Source organism: Copadichromis virginalis, linkage group LG23 (assembly GCF_057382275.1).
Source record: "Copadichromis virginalis isolate Kocher_CV1m ecotype Utaka linkage group LG23, C_Virginalis_male_GT1.1, whole genome shotgun sequence".
Classification (NCBI taxonomy): Eukaryota; Metazoa; Chordata; class Actinopteri; order Cichliformes; family Cichlidae; genus Copadichromis; species Copadichromis virginalis.
Window position 1 is genome coordinate 25749032 of NC_140639.1, and position 19720 is coordinate 25768751.

Genomic DNA, 19720 nt, shown 5'->3' on the forward strand with positions numbered 1-19720 from the left:
AACCTCTGATTACAGGAAGCTCCTTACAACAGATGTTCGCCCTCTTGGTCAGCGTAGAGAAACAGATCTTTCTCCTCAATTTAAATTTAAAAGGTCGAACACACCATTTTCCATAAGCATTTACCATAGTATATAAAGGATGAGCTAAATTGTATGTGTATGCGTATCGGCACTAAAATGTACAGATGAGGAGGAGGAGAAGAATAAAAGGTGTCTGGAGATGAAGTTAAAGATCAGAAGAGCGATATGAGAGATGTTAAGGAAAAGGGCAGAAAGAAAGAAATGAGGGAGCCAACAATAGACTATGTTTCATGCCTACATGGCATTGCTTTAAAAGACCAATCATTTTACATTTTATTGTACACAGGCCCATTGGAACACATGCTTTAATGATCATAGTCATAATTCAGTTTAATAAAAGCATGGAGTTACTGGCCTACAGTGATGATTGCACTCTCCTTACAGAAAATAATCAAATAAAACAAATAAATACATCCCACTCGAAAGAAACCACTAAATGTGACTTTTAAGAAAAGAAAGTGTTTAAATATAACAATCAAATGGTAAAAAAAAAAGGGGAAAAAAATCCCACTTCCACCCAAAAAAGGTAGTAAGTGTTGTGTTTTTTTTTATGTACAAATTTCACATCGATGTACATGAAAGGGTGCAGGGTGTTCAGTGCCACACAGGATTGGGTGGACGGAGGGGTGAGATCATGCATGTCAGGTGAGAAATAGAAACACCCCCCCTCCGCACTCACGTGTCTGCTTTTCCTTTAAAAAGGCGGCAACAATAACAAAGTATTCACATTTTCACTGGTGACAAAAATGTTATGTTTTCCCAAATAAAGAAGGTCAATGCACATGATGGAAAGAGTTGCTCTAAATACAAGTTTCTATGGCCATTAGTCCATTTTGTCACTCAGACCTGTGAGCTTTGTTTACACTAGCACCTCAGCTGGGTCTGTCTACGGTGCAAACAGGCACATTTCTGAGATTTCGTTTGACAGATACCTAAACCATCACTGAGAAAACCTTTTAATTTATTATACTGGAAAATAACCAATACCTGAAACACAATCTCTCAATCAGCTCAGGTTAAATTAGGTTAAATAAAAAAAACAAACAAACAGCTATAATAACCCTGAAATATTATGTAAATGTTAAAGGAACATTAGAAAACAAAAAACCCTCAAATTTACTTATTAAATCTTTATCTGCTCTCTTTTCAAAAGTTGGTTACAGGGCAGATAAACTGTTATTTGAATCAAAAAGTCAATGCTAGCAAGCTAGGCTAATTTCCTTCCATAGTAAAGCAGGCTAACTAGTTTTTACTTAAAAAGTTGACATTAGTTAGCCTATCATGCTAACATCAATGATAATTCCCGCCATGTTTTTATTAGTGTCGTTATTTGTAATCGAGCTTTTACTTTCTTAACACTATTGTATCAGTAAATAATGACTACAGCTATGTGAGAACTGGAATAAACAAATTCTTTTAAAATTATTCATATTTAAGAAACTAAAAATGTAACATTGGCATTAATTTCTGCCACTCTTCAGTTATGTTACCTCCATACAGCTATTAAATGAAAATAAATGATTATTTTATCTGATAACATTAGTTTTCTTGATCCTGTTTCAATTATGGTAAATGAGTTGTCTAACAAATGAAATTTAATTTATGTTCACTTTTATGGCATAACAAACAAAAAAATTCAGCTATTCTGTCATTGACCATCCTCTGCCAAGTTCTACACAAAGGTAAATGGTAGAGTGAAAAAGAAATCTGTTTTACACGTGAAACTGATCTCTTAGAGAATAAGTTCAGGACACAAAATGAGCAAGATTTATATTTTCCAGCACTGAGAATCCGCAAAATCAGATCTTCTGAGGTGCCAGTGTAAATAAAACCACATTTATCCACACATCTGTGAAAACAACAAGCTCACCTCTAAAAAGTCTTTTAACCCTGCTTTTTGTAGCTCCCTGGCTACCACCCCTCACTGAATTTTTTTTTTTCCACTTTTAATGCAAGAAGAAGCCACTGGTGGGATATCTGCCAGTAACCGCTCTCCTGATGCTAAACTTTACAGTCCAAGGAGGGGCAAGGCACCCGTTTAAACAGATTCCCTGGCCTTCAGAGCAGTTGGCCGCTTGAAGTAGTGTGTCGTCCAGCACCAAGGGTGGCAAAGGGTTTTCCCCTCTTTAAATGTGACAGTTACGAAATCTTTCCTCATTTCAAAGAGGATGTATGTAGTCCGGATGGCACAGAGAGCAAATAGAGTATCTCAGTTTGCTGTGAAGGGTCATTACCTCCCCTTAAAGACAATGTTGACTGGACCTTTAATTCGACTTCCACTTGCTTCTGTAACATCAGTGGTAGAAACTATTAACAACGAATCTTCATTATTTTTGTTAGAACCTGAGGAGGGTTTGCACTGAAGCTCCAATCCCTGGTTTGAGTTGAGATGGTGGCAGACAGGTTGGGGATGAGTCCAGCAGGTTGTTTTGGGCTTCCACATCAATCTTTAAAATTGTAGCTGCGGTTTTTGTGATGTTAAGTACATGCATGCATTTGTGCGTTTGGACGATGAAAAGAGGTCAGCTAACCTCGGCACCACACTGGTGGCTCCAGCAAGAGGTTTATAATCCAAAATTTATTTAGGGAAACAGTCAAATGTGTTTGCATTTCAGGTAAATCCAGCCCTACATATTTTTTCCATCCTCTTAGGTGTGTAATGGTTTGTTCTAGCACAGGTGTGATTATAGAGACGTACATCTCTCTGGGTAAGTGGTATGTTCAGGCATCTGGGAGGTTCTGGAGTGGTTAGACCCGTAGCGAAGGTCCTGCTGCTCCAGTGAGTGGCGTTGTGGATCCACAGTCATAGCCCATCTCCACTACGGCATGGGAGCCCCCGACTAGCCGGCCTGGAAAGGGCTGTGCCTGTACCTGCCGATCTCTAAAACTCTGGATGTAGCTCTAGAAAGAACAAAAAGTTTATAAAGTTAGTCTGGTTCCTTCTTTTTATTGCCAGTCTTAGCAAATGGCAGGATAACTTCAAAATCACTACTTGCCCAATTGGTTGTCTCTAAGCTATTGAAATGTGTTGGAAATTTGATCATCTGGTTAAAACAATGTTTGACTGTGGTCACATAACCTACTGTTACCTATTTATTCTACACAATACCTGGTTTCAGGGTCCTTGGCTGAAAAACAATCAAAATCATCTCCCTGCTTCACTATTGGTATGAGTTGTTTGCACTGATGGTGCTGTGCATTATGGCCAAAAATCTTCACTTTAGTCTGTCTAACGGACATAATACAGAAATCTTTTGGTTTGTTCAGATACTGGATCAGATTATTATTATCATGATATGTAAAGCCTCAGAATTCAAAGAGACTTTCTTTTCAGCAAAGGGTGAGCCGAGTGGAAATTCTAGTTTGCTAGCTTGCTATATTGGTTCACTAGGTAATACAAGACACTTGTGTATATTTTAAAACAGAATAAATTTTAGCCATCAGTAAATCATGTAATGGACCAACAAAAAAAAATATATACAACTGATGTTTACGTTTTTCAGTGACAGCTCACAAGGGGACAGTTCGCCAGCTAGCTATAAAGTAACTTAATTAAATGGTAGATATCTGACAATGGTACTTGATCAGTCTTGTTTTTAGGATATTGATAAGCATTTAGTATATATGAATTAGGACAGTCTTGTCTACATCTTATTATTGTATAATGACCTTGAGTATAGTTATATAAGGTTTCACACTGATTTCTATTTTTTTCTAGAATTCAGTGACAGACTATTTCCTTTAAATAACTGTGCTATTTGTTTCAAGGCCAAAAATTTTCATTCAACAGTATGATTACTGGTCCTCACAGGAGAGAGGACGTCGGTATCGTAGCGGCGGATAGGGTTGGGTTTGCGGCGGTAGGCGGGCTCCGTGTGCAGTTGTTTGGATTGGTGTTGATGGTGTGAAGAGGAGCCATGTTGCTGCTTCTTCTTCTTCTTGTTGCGGTAGCGGTCATCCCGCTGGCGAATGCGCATCACCTGCATCCTCCGCTGCTGGCGGCTGATGATTACTGAGGAGAACAAAGGGAGGCTAATAAGGAAAGATGATTTTTTGTTTTTCAAAGCTAAAAACAGAGGCAATGTTGATATCTATCTATATTCTATATTCTTTTCTATGTGAAAATTAGGTTCATCTTATTAAAAACTTAGGGGACCTTTACGGGTGCTCTTGAGGAACTCAGATCAGATCAGATTTGAGTTTTGAAGAGATTCTCACTTAGATGTACGACAACTTAAAAATATTCAACCCTCAAATAATTTTTTTTAAATTAATGCATTTTGTCAGAAGTGAATATAACATATACTTCTGCTGAAAACTGCTGAAGTCTAGTCAGGACATTACAAGCTGATACAGGAGTTCCATTAAAGAGCAACAAAAATCAGGCTTTTATTGTATTTGTAAATGCTGCATTTAGAACCAAATCACTGCAGAAAAGCTCCAGAGCTGCTCTAATATTTTGTGTGTAACCAGCGGATATCCAGGTTAAGACTTCCTGTTGTGTTCACCTGTCTTGGTTTATCAATTTTAAAAAGCTAAGAAAAAGTGTAACCATCCTCAGATCATTGATGTTTAAATTTCAGCATGCGTTTTCCTTTTTCCCTCTTAATAAGAGAGTTTTTACAAGCAAACAAGCAAAGCCTGCTTAAACTTGATTGGTCAGTAATACTTGGCCAGGGTTAAAGTAAAATTTGACAGGTGGGGAAATCCCAAACTCTGGCATAGCTGTCATGGACCTCGAAATAACTTATTGTTGGTTTAGCTAATTAAATTCTATATTTTACATGTCCCAAACACATTTAGTTTAGACTTCAGATGTAATAAATGAACATTAAATCATTTGTTTTGGTGTGAGATAATTCTCACATTTTAGAGTTAGCTTTATCTAATGTACAGGGTGGGCCATTTATATGAATACACCGTAATAACATGGGAATGGTTGGTGATATTAAAGTCCTGTTTGTAGCACATTAGTATATGTGAGGGGGCAAACTCCTCAAGATGGGTGGTAGGGCTGGGCCATATCATACCGTTCACCGTAATACCGGTATAATGTTGGGCAACGACAAGAAAATGAAATATGGCGATAGAATATGGGTAAAACGCGCATGCACAGTGCCTTTGTTTTCATACACACATGGCGGAAAAAGCATGGCAGCGAATGAGAAGAGCGAAAGTTGATCGTTGAATGAAATGGATGAACCAGAACTGGTTTGTAAAAATGCTGCAACTTCAGTGGTGTGGAACTGGTTTAGCTTTCATCCGTCAGATACACAACAAAGCACTATTTTTGTTAGAGCATGCTAGCAGGCCGTCGTTATTACCGTGTTGTTTGGAAAAAAATACGGCACACTTAAAATCAATCCTTTGATTTTTCTGAAAATCGACAGTGCCCCTTATAATCCCGAGTGTGTGTGTGTGTGTGTATATATATATATATATATATATATATATATATATATATATATATATATATATATATATATATATATATATATATATATATATACATATATATATACATATATTTATATTAGGGGTGCAACGATATTCGTATCGATATTGAACCGTTCGATACAGTACTTTCGGTTCGGTACGCATATGTATCGAACAATACAACATTTGTAATTTATTTTATCAACTTTCCTTCTGACGATGCTGTCTGTGTTGAGCGCTCAGTGAATCTGCGTTCGACTACTCCGCCTAGGCTGCACTGTCGAGCGCAGATCCACTGAGCGCTCAACACAGACAGCATAGTCAGGAGGAAGAGCGCAGGGCACCGCCCCCACCCTCATTCAGATCTGGCGTTTGGAATTATTTTGGTTTTCATGTGACGTATGACCCTGAAGGTAAGCGAGTCATGGACTAAAGTAAAACAGTATGTTGGATGTGCCGTGCAATGCTCAATTACATGGGTGGGAACTAGTGTGTTAGCGCAGTTAGCTCGTTAACGTGTTGGCCGTCTAGCCCCATGCACGGGGCGATCAGCGGTAGCTCGTTAACGGAGATTTGCCGTGTTGTGGCGTTAAGGTCATTTCAACGAGATTAACCTGAAAGCACTAGTGGGAACACAACAAATATGACTGCACATTTACGCTGACATCATCCTAGTGCAAAGACAAAAACAACAAGCATGCTACTAACTTTAGCCGAGTCATTTAGACAGCTGTTAGCACATGATTCTCCTTATGCTGCTGAGAATATAGCCCAGAAGAAGCGGATAGTATAGCTTTTACTTTGGAAAGAGACATTTCTCTGTAATAAACTCTCTTTTCCAAAGATGAGTGATTCCTCAATCAGATACAGGGCTCGCAATATCGCTAGCCCGACGTCCCGGAGCTAGCGATTTTTTCAGTCGGGCTACCAAAATCTATCTCTTCCCTGCCCGTCGGGCTATTGTAGGAAGGAAAAATATATGTCAATGCTTTTGCATTCTTTCAGAAATGTAGCTGGGTAATTATGTCATTGGCATCGGTGAGCCACTGTCAATATGTGACATATTGAAATCGCGTTTGAATTTGCGCTTGTTTTTTTGCTTTCACTTTGCATTCATGCGAACTGTGTATAGAGAGCGACAGCACTGATCTGTGAGTGATGATAATTTGTGCACCAATTCCTCTGACATCGTCTTATTAATCGTTAGCTTACTATGCAAACATGACAAGTGAAATCTCCCGCAGCAAGCTTAAACATGTGAGAGGTTGATCGCGCAGAGAATCGCTGAGCTTATGTGAGTGAGTGTGTAAAAGCATTTCAGTTCTGCTGAGCCAAATAAGACAGGTCGGGGTGAAGAAGTGACAGCCAAAGAAAAGCTTACCACAAAACGGAGAAGTTATGACAAATCAGACTATAAGGCAAAAAGAAAGTGCAGCTTTATGGTTTCATGGACAAAATAATTTCTGTGGCTGCAATATGACGAGCTAAATAACCAGGGCTGCACATAAGTGGTCCGCAGGTGCGCATTCGCTGTCAAAATAAAAAACACGCACAAGGGTTAGGGTTAAATTTAAAAACTGTACTTTTGAGTTAAAATATATATTTATAATTTTAATAAATGACAAATTAAAAAGGCATGAACATTTTTTTTGTATCGAAAAAATATCGAACCGTGACACCAAAGTATCGAACCGAACCGTGAATTTTGTGTATCGTTGCACCCCTAATATATATATATATATATATATATATATATATATATATATATATATATATAAATAAATAAAATGTATAATATACATTGCAAACCCACAACAAAAGATACATTATTGTATTTATTGCCACCATAATCTATAAGATTATATCATAATTTAAAGGTAAGATTTATATTTTGCTTTATAAATCTATATGTGCTAAATAATTAGTATATAAATCTTTTAAATAAATATACTGGAATGAACCCCCTGCTCTCCTTTAGACTCATTCCTACAGGTATGTCTTCTAGGAAGAAAAATGGTGAACTGCTACAGTCAGCAGCAAACCAGAGCCAAGCACCACAAATATACACTGGAACCAGCTTTCCTCACCCTTGGTATGGGAGTATCCTTCAGCGGTCACCTTCCACTGGACCACGACACCCAGCAGGGTGAGGGCAGGCCACACTCCGAGGACCACCCATGTCATCCAGCACACAGGCTTTCCAGACTCTGCTTTAATCCGTTCATACATGTACAGCACAAGGGCAAAGAGCTCCACGAAGTAGTCCAAAGCCACCGTGATGACGGCTGCCCCGAACACCGCTGTAGACAGCGTTGTAAACAGACGCTGCCACTGCAGGGTGAGCACAGCAAACAGCATGCCCAGGCCAAGCAGCACGCCCAGGGGCACCCAGACAGAGCGCGGCGGGCTGTCAGAAAGCTCCTCCATGCCGACCAGGGTAGCCACGGCAACCAGCAGGCCAAGCAGCAGGCCCACCATGAAGAGGCCCACGCTCCGAACCAGCATGGTGACCAGGCCACAGAGCGTCCCGATGCCCAGGCCAATGCCCACTGAGGCCTCCACGCTCAGCTGGGTGTCCAGCACGCGCTCCTTGTAGCAGAGCATAAAGATAACGACGGAGCCGAACATCAGGCCCGTAAGGAACATAACCGCCTTGAAGCAGCGATATCCTGAAAAAAAAAAGAGCCAGAAACACATGACCTCAACAACAGGTCTTAAATAGAACAAAGAACAACTGCTGCTGCTGCATTAACATCACCTGTTCAACTCACCAAAGAAACAGTAAATGATGCCAAAGAGACAACACATCGAGCAGACAACGGAGGGAACCACTTTGTAATGCCCACGAGCGGCCTCGCAGCCGTCCATCCGATCAGGGCCCAGCTCCAGGTCAGGCTGTGCCAGCATCGTCTCCAGTGTGGTTGTCATCGTGAACAGGTAGTAGAGAAAAGGAAGGGGAAGGAGGACAAATTGAGGAGGAGAAAAGGTGATCAGGAGGGAGGTGAGGGGCAAGCGAGGTTATGGAGCACTGTCCAGGTCCATGGTTTTACCTGCGGATAGAGAAGAAGAAAAGGGATAAGGCAACAATATAAGAGTTGAAGTTAAGCACTGTAGAGCCCACCAAATGGAGGTCTGCACTAGCTGTGAAACCACCCTTAAAGGTTTTAAAACTGATATGATGCATAAATGCATTATTGAAAACAGTAATACAAACCCAAGAGGGTATGAAGATGCACAATATGCTGTGAAACTTAGCCAACACGTTTTTTTTAATGGTTGTTTTCCAGCGAGTCAGTCTCAAATAGTCCTATTTTTAACAGCGTGATTTCCCAGTCTGACATATAAGTTCCATTTCTAATAGGTGTTCAAAACCCACATTGTTCACCCGAATGTCTACAACTCTGTGCTCTGTGTTGATGGCCGCTAATTCTGCATGACCCAAATCTTTCATCTGTTGGTTTACGCGTTTTGTTACCTGGAATTTTGAGTATCCTTACTTGACTTCAATCCATTTGATGTTTGTTCTGTTTCCTTTTACGACAGCCTTTTACAATCTGCTGTAGCAGGCTGCCAACTTAACTGAACAAGCTATATTTATTTATTCATGCAGCACTCTTCAGAGGCACCACAGTCTCTAAGACAGACAAAAATGTAAGCAAAGAACAGGACAGGAGATCCCTTCAGTTGAGCAAGTAACGCTGTGAGCTTGTGTTTGACAAATTTGTCATTAACCTACTTCTCTTGCAATTTCTAGTAGCTGTTTAAAGAAACTGGTTCACTGGCATGGCAAGAATTAAAAAAAAAAAAAAAAGCTGTGTGATATAAACACTCACCAGCTTCTTCACCGGGCAGACCTATTTAAATAGCTAATCAGCTTCCAGCTCAGATCATCTCAAACTCAAATGGCCTCCACAGTCACTAGATCTCAGTCCAAGACAGGATTTTAGGATGTGGGGGAGAGGGAGATTATCATCTTGAATGAGCACCAACTATATGATGCCATCATTTCAACATGGAGCAAAATCTCTGAGCAATGGTTCCAGCACCTTGTTGAATCCATCCGATGAAGAATTAGAGAATCTCTGAAGATAAAAGGGAGTCCAAACCCAGAACTACTGATGTTTTCTGCCCAAACTACTTGAATTGACTGAGCTGATACAATATACATGTGCTGCAAGCAGGCTGGATCTAAGCAGTCTTATCCATTCAAGCGACCTCAGCTCTGCCTGTACAACCTCTATAAGCATCCTCATACATTATCGGTTTATATTTGTTTATCTGTAACAATGCAGTGATTCATTGCGTTTCATTAAGTGATCAATCTTCCCAAAGGCTTCACCAGCCACTGCTTTGTTTACTTTCCTCGTCTGCATTCCAGTGCAGGCCTCTGTTTGAAGCTCAGGTAAATAAATTCGCCTTGCCTTTGTCCTTCTTCGCGCCCGTCCTCGTTTGTTCTTTATTGTTTTCCTCTGCGTCTGACTGTGCACACCTGTCAGCAACCACCAGCCTCGACTTCCTTCTAAATCACTCTCACCTCGTCTTTCACCTCATTTCCTGCTGCCTCCATTATTCAAATCTCTGTCTGTCCTTGCCTGCTCCCTCCACGTCCCGTCTAACCTTTCATTCATGTGTTTTAGTCAATATAACTCTCACGCTAATAAAATGCTTCATAGTAGTGTTGCTAATCTAAAAGCATGCACCTATGCACAAGTCACAAACTATTTAATTCACAATACACATACAGCTGCTGTAAAAGGATGTACACATCCGTTAAACAAATCCCCTCCTCTTTCACCTCCTTCCCACGCCTCCTCTCTCCTCCGGCTGTTTTCGTCCTCTCCATCTCAGGGCAAGTTCAGTCCGGTTGTGGAAGGTTTCTGGGTCAGAGGTGCTTATGTAACTCCTGTCTGGGGAACTTTACTCTCCTATTCATGAGCTCTCCTCTCCTTTTCCTCTTGCCTGCTTTGTTTCCCTTCTCGCCTTCAGTACCTTTAGCTCCCGTCCGCTCCCTCTCGATCACCTGGTTTGGGTGCCACTCCTTTTCCCAGCCTTCCCCCACTTGCGTCATTCACTTTCCTCCCTCAGGATTTGATTAATTACCTCCCTGAGGTTATGAAGGGGTTGATAAAAAAATAAAAATAAAAAAAACATAACTGGAAGTGAAAACTGCTTTGGCATGGAGCCAAGTACTAAAACATTATTATCTCTGGCTCCTGTTGCTCTGCATTTGACCTTTGATCTCTCTCCTCGAACGGCAAAGTAATTTTGTAAAGTGTCAGAACTTTTCTGCATAACGTGGAAGCACTTTCACATTTAAGGAAATTAACTCTTGTCCTAAAAGTTTTTGCTGCAGTGCTTGGATTAGAATAAAGTTAACAAGTACAAAAAGTACAACGTATTTACAATGCAAGATGGGGAAATTACCATGAAACTGAACAAGTTACTTCAAAGTACTCACATTATAATTTATGTTCCCATTCTTGTAAAATACAAGAAGTTGTGCAATACCTAAATTTAATTACACAGGTTGTTGATCAATGGTCATGACAATTTGCATATTAATGATCAAGGAACTGACCTCACAGCCCATTGTTCATTCAGTGGGCAAGGTTTAGTTATTGTGCAAATGTACTGTTTCTGAGGTCGGAGAAACCTGCAGTCAGCTGAGACTGAAGAAGTCACTTGGATGAGTGATGAAACGTTTCTCCCACTGAAAACGTTACGTCCAAATGAACAGAATCAACTTTTGGGGTTAATTACACAGTACTTTAATATATTTACAGTATAATTATTTCTTCGTTTCTTGTCAAATAAAACTGGATTTGTTATCATCATAATTTAGTGCGAGTCACCTACACAATATTTGTATGTAAATACAATTACATTGTGATTTTAAAATAAAGTTGAATTCTATTGAATTACAAGAAAATTATACCCTTAGCCTAATTATATAGTGTCACCTACAATTATTAATTATATACTACAGTATACCCCCGTGAAGTCGCGGTTCAAAGTTCACTGCCTCAGTCTCTTGTGGATTGTTCTTGTTTGTAGAAACGCTCGCAAATTTGCAGAAACCGCAAATATCCTCCATAAATTTTTTATGGCAATATCTATTTTTCCATGCATTTTAATGCTAAATTATTGAGAATTAATTTACTAAATAAATAATACATTTAAATCAAGTAAATTCGGTTAAATGTTCTGTTCTGTCAAAAACACAGCTTGGAAAAAATGCCTTTGAGAGGCGGTAGGTTTCAAAGTAGCCTATCCTATTGCATCAGATGCAGTCCACCATTCCCACATCATAAAAGTTTACCGCGTGTAGCTATCTTGAGTGTTTCGCTTTATGTTTTCATGTTTTTTATATGCATTTAAAGCCCTGAGATGCCACATATTTAGGGTTTAAACTATAACAATAGTTCACTCTGGGATTTTTTACTCTTTGCTTTATTAAGATGTTTTATGTTTGAGATTTGGTTCTTCTAATGTTGTTGAGTTTAAGGTTTCCCCAGTTATGTCTGCATTTGCTTTCCCTCTGTGTGTCTTGCTCCCCCTCCCTCTGTGTCTTGTCTTAGCCGTGTGTTAGTTGTTTCCATGTTTTCCTCCTTGTGTCTCATCCTTGGCTCCCCTGTCTGTCATGTGCATCCATGTGTGTTCTCACCAGCCCGTGACGTCTCTCGTCCTCTCTGTGTCGCTTGCTATCACCCCAGTTTCTCCCCAGGTCCCAGTGTCAAGCCCATGTGTCTTAGTCTGCGTCTGAGTGTGTTTCCTGTTTTATTTTGACAGTCTCTCATCTCATCGGTTCAGTGTGTTCAGTTTCGCTTCACCTGTAATATCAATTCTATTTTCCCCATGTTCACAATTGCATGTGTTCAGTATCTTAGTTTTCCCAGTTTAATTCTAGGCTACGTCCATACGTACCCGGGTATTTTTGAAAATGCAGGTTTTTCTATGCGTTTGCGCTTTTCGTCCACACGTAAACGCCGTTTTCGATCACTGAAAAATGAGATTTTTAAAAACTCCTGCCAGGGTGAATATTTTCAAAAACTCAGTTTTTGCGTTTACGCGTGGACGAGGTAAACGGAGAAAACGCAGTGTCAAAGGTGTGCGCATTTTTTGACGTCACACTGTGCGCCACGTTACTGTTTCGGTGAAATGAATTTCTACAATGGCGAACTTAGACAAAATACTGTTAATTTTACTCTCTGCAGTGTTTAAATGCTTACATATACACACACAGTTACTGTCCCTCCACACATGCGACTCAGTTCTGCTTCTATGCGCCATCTTTGTTTACGCTTTCCCACCCAGACTTATTGACTTCTGATTGGCCAACATTTCTACACGGATAGTAATATAGCGCCACCTGCTGCTTTGGCATGTTCCTAGCAGCGTTTTCCTTCGTTTTTGGCTTTTATGTGTGGACGGGATTTTTTTTTCTAAACGAAAACGGAAAATCTTCGTTTTCAAAAATACCCGTGTACGTGTGGACGTAGCCCTAGTCAGTTTCCTCTGAGTTGCCTTCTGTTTTTCATTCTTCTTCGGCCTCAAATAAACTGCAAATTTTTCTTTAAGAATCCGGTTTGACTTCCTGCTTCTGCTTTGGTGTTCTCACTATTCCGAACTCCACTCCAATTTATAGGAACACATACATAAAAACCAACAACCAGAACTCCTCCTAGTCCATCACATTGCAGTGCTTTAAGTGATTCTGCCTTCAAACGCTGAGCAGGTAAACATGCTGTCCTACTCACTTTCCCGCAGGGAAGGTGTTTTAAAAAAAAAAAATGATAAAAGAAAAGGAATGGAAAGGCTGGACAAACACAGTCCACAACGCTCTCTCACCGAGCAGCTCACAGCAAAAAGCTGTAAATTAGGAGGCAGAAAAGGACAAAAAGCAAATTAGAAGAAGTAAAAAAAAACATGAGAACTGTTCCCACCTGACCACCTTATAGTCACCTGATTTTTTTATGCACAATAACTTTAGTAGGGGAGACCGGGGATAGTTGTAACGTGGATCAGTTGTAACACTTCCAATTTCTCCAATCAGGGCTAAGTTTAAAATGATGTGACTCATCCTGTGCATGCCCAATTCAGTTCTGCTATCAAATGTGAAAAATCAGCACATTTTGTCAAAAACAGACAATTTAACACCAAAAAAAAGTCATTTGTATGCCAAAAAGTAAGTTTTTCTACTTTATTTCAATTTGTAATAGCGTTATTTGCTTTGCAGTTAAACTCATCAAACTTAAATTATGTTATTTGTATGTCTATGGGGATATATTCGGTGTAGGTCTTTAGTGCTAATGTTTTAGCCGTTGGCTGTAATGTTAGCTAGTTCATGGCTATAGGAGTCTGGGTCAGTTGTAACAGCAACAGTCTGGGTTAGTTGTAACAATAACGCAGATGTTACAACTTACCACACTATCACTTTAACTTATATTAAACAAGTTGGGGCAACGACATCAGCAGAGAGAGGTTCACTGGTCGCATTTGTATATGCGGTTAATGCCATTGGCAACACAATTCCTCCACTGTTTGTGTTCCCACACATACATTATGCAGACCTCTGTGTCAGAGATGGACCAGTAGGAAATACTGGTAGTGGAAATAAATCAGGATGGGTGCAAGAAACAGATTTCCTCATCTTTCTGAAGCACTTTGCAAACCACACCAAGGTAAGCCATGATAAAAAGTAATGGAATTGCGATGCTGGTGAACAACTACATTTTTTCAGCTTCATTGTTATGTTCAAAATTGGTGCAAGAGTTGTAGGTTATAATGCCCACTGAGCCAATGAGGCCAAACTCAAGGAAGACCAACCAAAATTAATGAAATATTCAGTTGCAGAAAATTCCATAATTTGTCTTTTTTGGGGGGTTGGAATATGTTCAAAAGCTAGATTTCTGCATTCTGTCACACACACACAAAGCTACATAAATGGATGTAAGTGCATTCATGTGTTGAATAAACAAAGATTACATGTTAATATTTTGTTAGTACCCTTATTTCATTGTGTTACATTTCACCCCAGGATATGTTACAACTAACCCAGACTATGGGGTTAATTGTAACATTTCACTCTTTGTGTTTGAGGCCATACCATGCAATGGGTAATTGTGCTGCAGAGAAAATAGCTGCACTATTTAATAGCAGAGACATGTAAATACTTTGCATTACATTTTGAATCCACTACCTTAAAAGAACTCCAATTTACAGACAGAAATGTCAAGAATGTTACAACTATCTTGTTGTAACATCCCCTACATTTAATGAAGCCATGCAAACTTTAACCTTCATACTATCAATATATTCAGACTTACTTCTTTCCTATCATTCTCAAGTCCTTATACCTTCATACGAAATTATCAGGGCAACCGCATCATCAATTTTACATCCAGTCCAAGCATCAAAACCTAAAGCCAAAATCTCATAAACTCTCAGAGCTCTTCATGTGGGAGAGGAGGCCATATCTGCCCCCCAGGCTGACCGTCTTTTCTCTCTCATTACTCACTAATATGAAAATATCGTATCAATTTTCAAAGCACAGTCTAAGGCCAGCAAACTGAGTAGCACTGCCTCATGACAGCATTAAACCCTTAATTTTATAGCAGGCATAATAATGACAGTATGTTTTCAGGTTAATGAATGATAGATGGCTAAATAAACAAGTTCAGCCTTGCTAAAAGCGAATGCTGTTTTATTTTTGTTTTTTTGGGGGGGATTCCAGATGGGCATTTGCATTTTAATAGAACCGTAATGAAGCAGTTGCAAGGAAGAAGATGATGAATAAATGTGCAGTACAGTCCCACAAAAAAAGGGGGGAAAAAAAGGATTTCAGGCACTCATACACGCTCACGCACACACACTCCCTATGATTTTATTTTATCCCCTATTCATCCAAGCATGTCATATTAATAATAATCTTTTGGCAGAGGATTAGGGGGTCATTGCCCAGTGACCCTGCAGCCTGTGTGTGTGTGTGTGTGTGTGTGTGTGTGTGTGTGTGTGTGTGTGTGTGTGTGGAAACAGATAAAGAAAATGTTTCTTTTTTTTTTTTAATGTGCATCATTAAATGTGATCCTCCTCTAGGAAATGGAAGAAACAAAAGGCACAACAGACCACAGACAGAGGAATTCTTCTGCTTTTGCGGGATTCAACAAAAACAACAACAACCACACCGTTCTCCTCCTCCCACCCTGCTTCCTGTGTGTCGCTATGACAACGGTGGGATGCTGACAGACAGCCGACACGGGTCCTGGTCCGAAGCCTGACCAATAGAAGAGCAGCTTAAACTGCCATAGCAACAGCAAGAGAGCCAATCAATGGCCTAGTCTATTCCCCCGAATGTGTTGCTACACATTAGTGTGTGTGTGTGTCTCCTTGTTGTGAGGATATAAATCCATTCATGCAACTACTATGAGGATTGGACTTCTGTGCTCATAATGTAAATAATTAATAGCTCTCTTAATGAGATCTGAGTATAATCTGAGTATTCGGGATATAAGTGTGCATCAGTGTAACATCCTCTGAATTATAAATAATTATAAATACAATACTCCAGGATGAGCAGCCTCAGTGAACCCAAATGGATTTTTTTGTGTTTTGTCTGTGAAAAATACACAGACAGGTGAAATTGTAGGATTAAAAATGGATGCATCTCGCCAATCTTCAGATATTAGTTTACTTGGGCCCTTGGTGGACAACACAGCCTCAGTTGCCTCAGTTAAAGTCAGAGTTCATGATTCGGGTGCCAAAAAAAATAATGTAAAATAATAATAATAATAATAATTTATCAACAGTAAGAAGGAGACTGGGCAAAAGTGTCCTCCATGGGAGAGTTCAACGCTGTTGTTTCTGTCTTGGATGCAGGTTGCCCTCGTGCTCCTTTCCTTTCATGCAATGAAAGTAAAGGTGAGCCATCTCAGTAGGACATTACATTACCGTGTTACCAAAAAATGTAATGTGATTACACTAATATGTTACTCTGGAACACGTCACATCTAACACTGGTGCTAGGTGAAGAGTGAAGTGCTTTATAAACTCCAATGTATTTACCTTGGCCTAAAGTAGGAGAGGGTAGGAACAGCAGACTAACCTTAAACTTCATCGTGTAGTTTTGGTTAGTTGCATGAGTTACCCGGCATAACAAACATATTTTTAGATAATAAATGTGACTTACATGTAGTCAAAATCAAAACCTGAAAGAAAACTGCCGTTTCTTAAGATTAAAAAAAAAAGAAAATTGTGAAATTTAGAGAGATCTAACAGTTACTGGGAGTAACAAATGTGCAAACGTTGGCGCTCGTATCCACTTTTAGAAAGACTGTTTCAGTTATCTGCTGCACTAAATATGCGCATAGGTGATGCCTACAGTCTCATAGTTCGTGATGTTTTCAAACCTAGATTTTTCTGGGTATGTGATGTGAGTGTGCATGTTTTTTTTTTGTTTTGTTTTTTAAACATAAGTAAAAATAATTATATAACACCCTCCACACTGCACCGGTCCCCGTGCTTCTCCATTGTTTTTTAAATGCGGCTCAAGTAGGGCTGATGTTATTCTCTCGCTCTCTGAAGCCTGATGTGAATTCACTGTTCACTGTTCAGTGAATTCACACTGAACATATGGCCTGCTCAGGCCCTACTCGTCTGCATTTAATGAAAAACTTCTGTAACCTTTTGTTGCGCAGCGAGCGGGTCGATCCATTAGCCGTGTTAGGAGGACAAAAAGAAACACGTAAAAGTCCCCAAACAGAGAAATCAATCCCTGCTTTAAACAAGCTGGGGGTTTTTTTTTTTTTTAAAAACAACCAAACAAAAAAAATAACAAAGCTGTTTGTTAATCAGTGAGTTAGAGGCTCGATTCGTTCCCTACGCTGACATCATCAGTCTGAACTCGAAGCCTCCTCATGAATAAAGAAACCATGGCTATTAATAAACAGCCTGGCTGAGAAATGCTTGCTGCAAGCACTTATGCTACAGCTCAGCTTCTTTTCTTTCTACATTTAAAAGAAAGAAAAAAAAAGATTCTGGGTCATTACCTGCCGCTTTTCCTGCAAGAATAATGTGACCAAACTGATGTTTTTCAGTGTTTTAGACACGGCACACTGACCGTTTCACAGCAGGCTTATGCAAAAGCCATCAGGTGAAATTCTATAAAGCGCGAGACATCGTTTTGGTCTTGGTGGAGGATGAATGCTTCTGGGTGCGCATACAGTCAGGTCTCAAGTATTTGGACGATGACACGTGTTTATAGTTTTACTTCTGATCACCACCACAGAGGATTTTAAACCAGACGATCAAGAACGATTGCTGGGACAGTTTCACTGCACTGAGAGCTCCTTAAATGAAAATAACTAAAAGGTAGCCATGATCTGCAAATATCTGAGCTTTGTTTGAGAGAATTATATTAATAACTACAAGTTTCTTCCCAGCACTTGGTACTGAGACTGAAATGCAAAAACTGGTTGTTTGTTGGTAACGCGCCTCCAAACTGTTTGCTGTAGAAAATAGGCCTGTACTACAAAGCAGGACTTTGGCTTATCCAGGTAAGTACAAGGTTAACTCTGGGCTTTCTGTACTACAAAGGTGCATCACTTCTCACTGCTGTACAAAGCCATGGTAATCTAACCTGCTCCTGAGCAGATCATGCTTGAGATTAGAGATCAGCAGGTATAAAATCACCACCTACTGACCAATCAGCTCTCTGGAAAATAATGGCACCATTCCTGAAAGGTCCCTCAGACTCCTGTGTTTGGATACTAGGAGGGTTTAAAGTTTTCGTCTTTCCTGGTCTCTCTGTTGCACCCTCCTTTTTCCCTGCTGCTACTCCTTTGCTCATCTTTCTAACTGCTAGCTTAATTTCCTTCATGCTATTAACTTAAGAAGGGACGTTCTGTGTACTGTAGCCAATTGAGCTGCTAGCCTAGTCTCTTTCACATTTCTGGTGCTTTATCTATTTTGTTTAAGTTTGTTTAGAATGAAGGTTAGCAACTTCAAACTCAGGTGTGGCATCCTCTTTATATGTTGCAGTTATCAAGATTATCTATTGCCTGTTTAGGTAACTTCCTTGACCTCACCAATCCTTTAATATCCCAGCTGGAGAAGAAGAGTCAGATGAAGAGTCAAAGCTTTATTACCAATGCGCATTGAGAGATCTCATTACATGCAGCTACAGCAAGCATCAGGTGGCTCTATGTCAGCCTATGTTTGAAGGACATTGCAGCTGAGAATAAAGAATCAAAACTAAAACTGTCTTTTAAACATTAATTTAATTACATACTGAATTATAGACCATCAGACTCTCTCTAGTCTTAATGATGGAACTGTGATATTGATCGTCTGTCAACTCACGCAGATGGCAATTATTCCGGATTTCTTTCCTGACTACAAATCGGGTAAACTTAACATAGCAACTCTTTCAGTCCTACTGAAAAAGCTCACACTTTTAATAATGCATTACTCTACAGTCCTTTTCCTCTCACACACAGGGCAGTGTTGCTTTCAGTCTATATAGCATGTTCAACATTTTTATATATTTTTCTCACATTATAATTTCACCTTCTTTTTCAGTTTAAAAAAAAAGGGGGGGGGGGGGGGTTGGTGAGGATCCTAAATGCAGGACGCAAAGGCAGAGTTCAAAAGCAACCACTAAAAGTTCACACATGAATACAAATCAGAGGAAAAACAGAGTCCAATATATCAAGAAACAAAATCCAGGCAGCACAGGAAAAATGGCTATGATGTAACAAGGAGCAACAAGAGACCGAGGAAATGCATATACAGCGAGACACGCAAGGCAATCAGGGGGAAGTGGAAACACCTGGGGAACCAGACACAGCTGAAGAAATCAAAGACACAGGAAGTAAAGCTCAAAGCAAGGACTCAAAAAAATAAGACAGAGAGACTCCTAACACAGAGGCCTCGACATAACCGCAAGATACGAGAAGACACCAGGGAGGCTAGGCCAAACCAAAGAATCAAATATTAATAACCAATTTACCATCCAGAATACCACGTAACAAGATCACCAGCTGAGGATCTTAAAGAGTAACAAGGAAACTCAAAGTAAAATTCAGAAAACTTCAAACATAACAAGACCCACAGACAGTAAAAGCGGCACGCCGAGATTAGATGCTACCGCACCAACGGGAGAAACGTCGCGCGCCTGGTCGGACCTGTTGTTATTGATGCCTGCTCT

General features: G+C 39.8%; 1 protein-coding gene across 2 annotated transcripts in view; it reads right to left on the minus strand.

Annotated features, from left to right (window-relative positions):
- Positions 1-303: 303 nt before the first annotated feature.
- The window catches only part of tmem198ab (transmembrane protein 198ab), a 41770-nt gene continuing 22353 nt past the window's right edge, over positions 304-19720 (minus strand). For both annotated transcript variants that reach the window (XM_085449462.1, XM_085449463.1), the window contains exons 2-5: positions 8289-8567; positions 7605-8186; positions 3891-4093; positions 304-2982 (exon numbers count right to left, since the gene is read on the minus strand). In XM_085449462.1, coding sequence (XP_085305588.1) covers positions 2830-2982; positions 3891-4093; positions 7605-8186; positions 8289-8445 — 1095 coding nt within the window. In that variant the 5' untranslated portion in view covers positions 8446-8567 and the 3' untranslated portion in view covers positions 304-2829. The remainder of the gene's footprint in view (positions 2983-3890; positions 4094-7604; positions 8187-8288; positions 8568-19720) is intronic.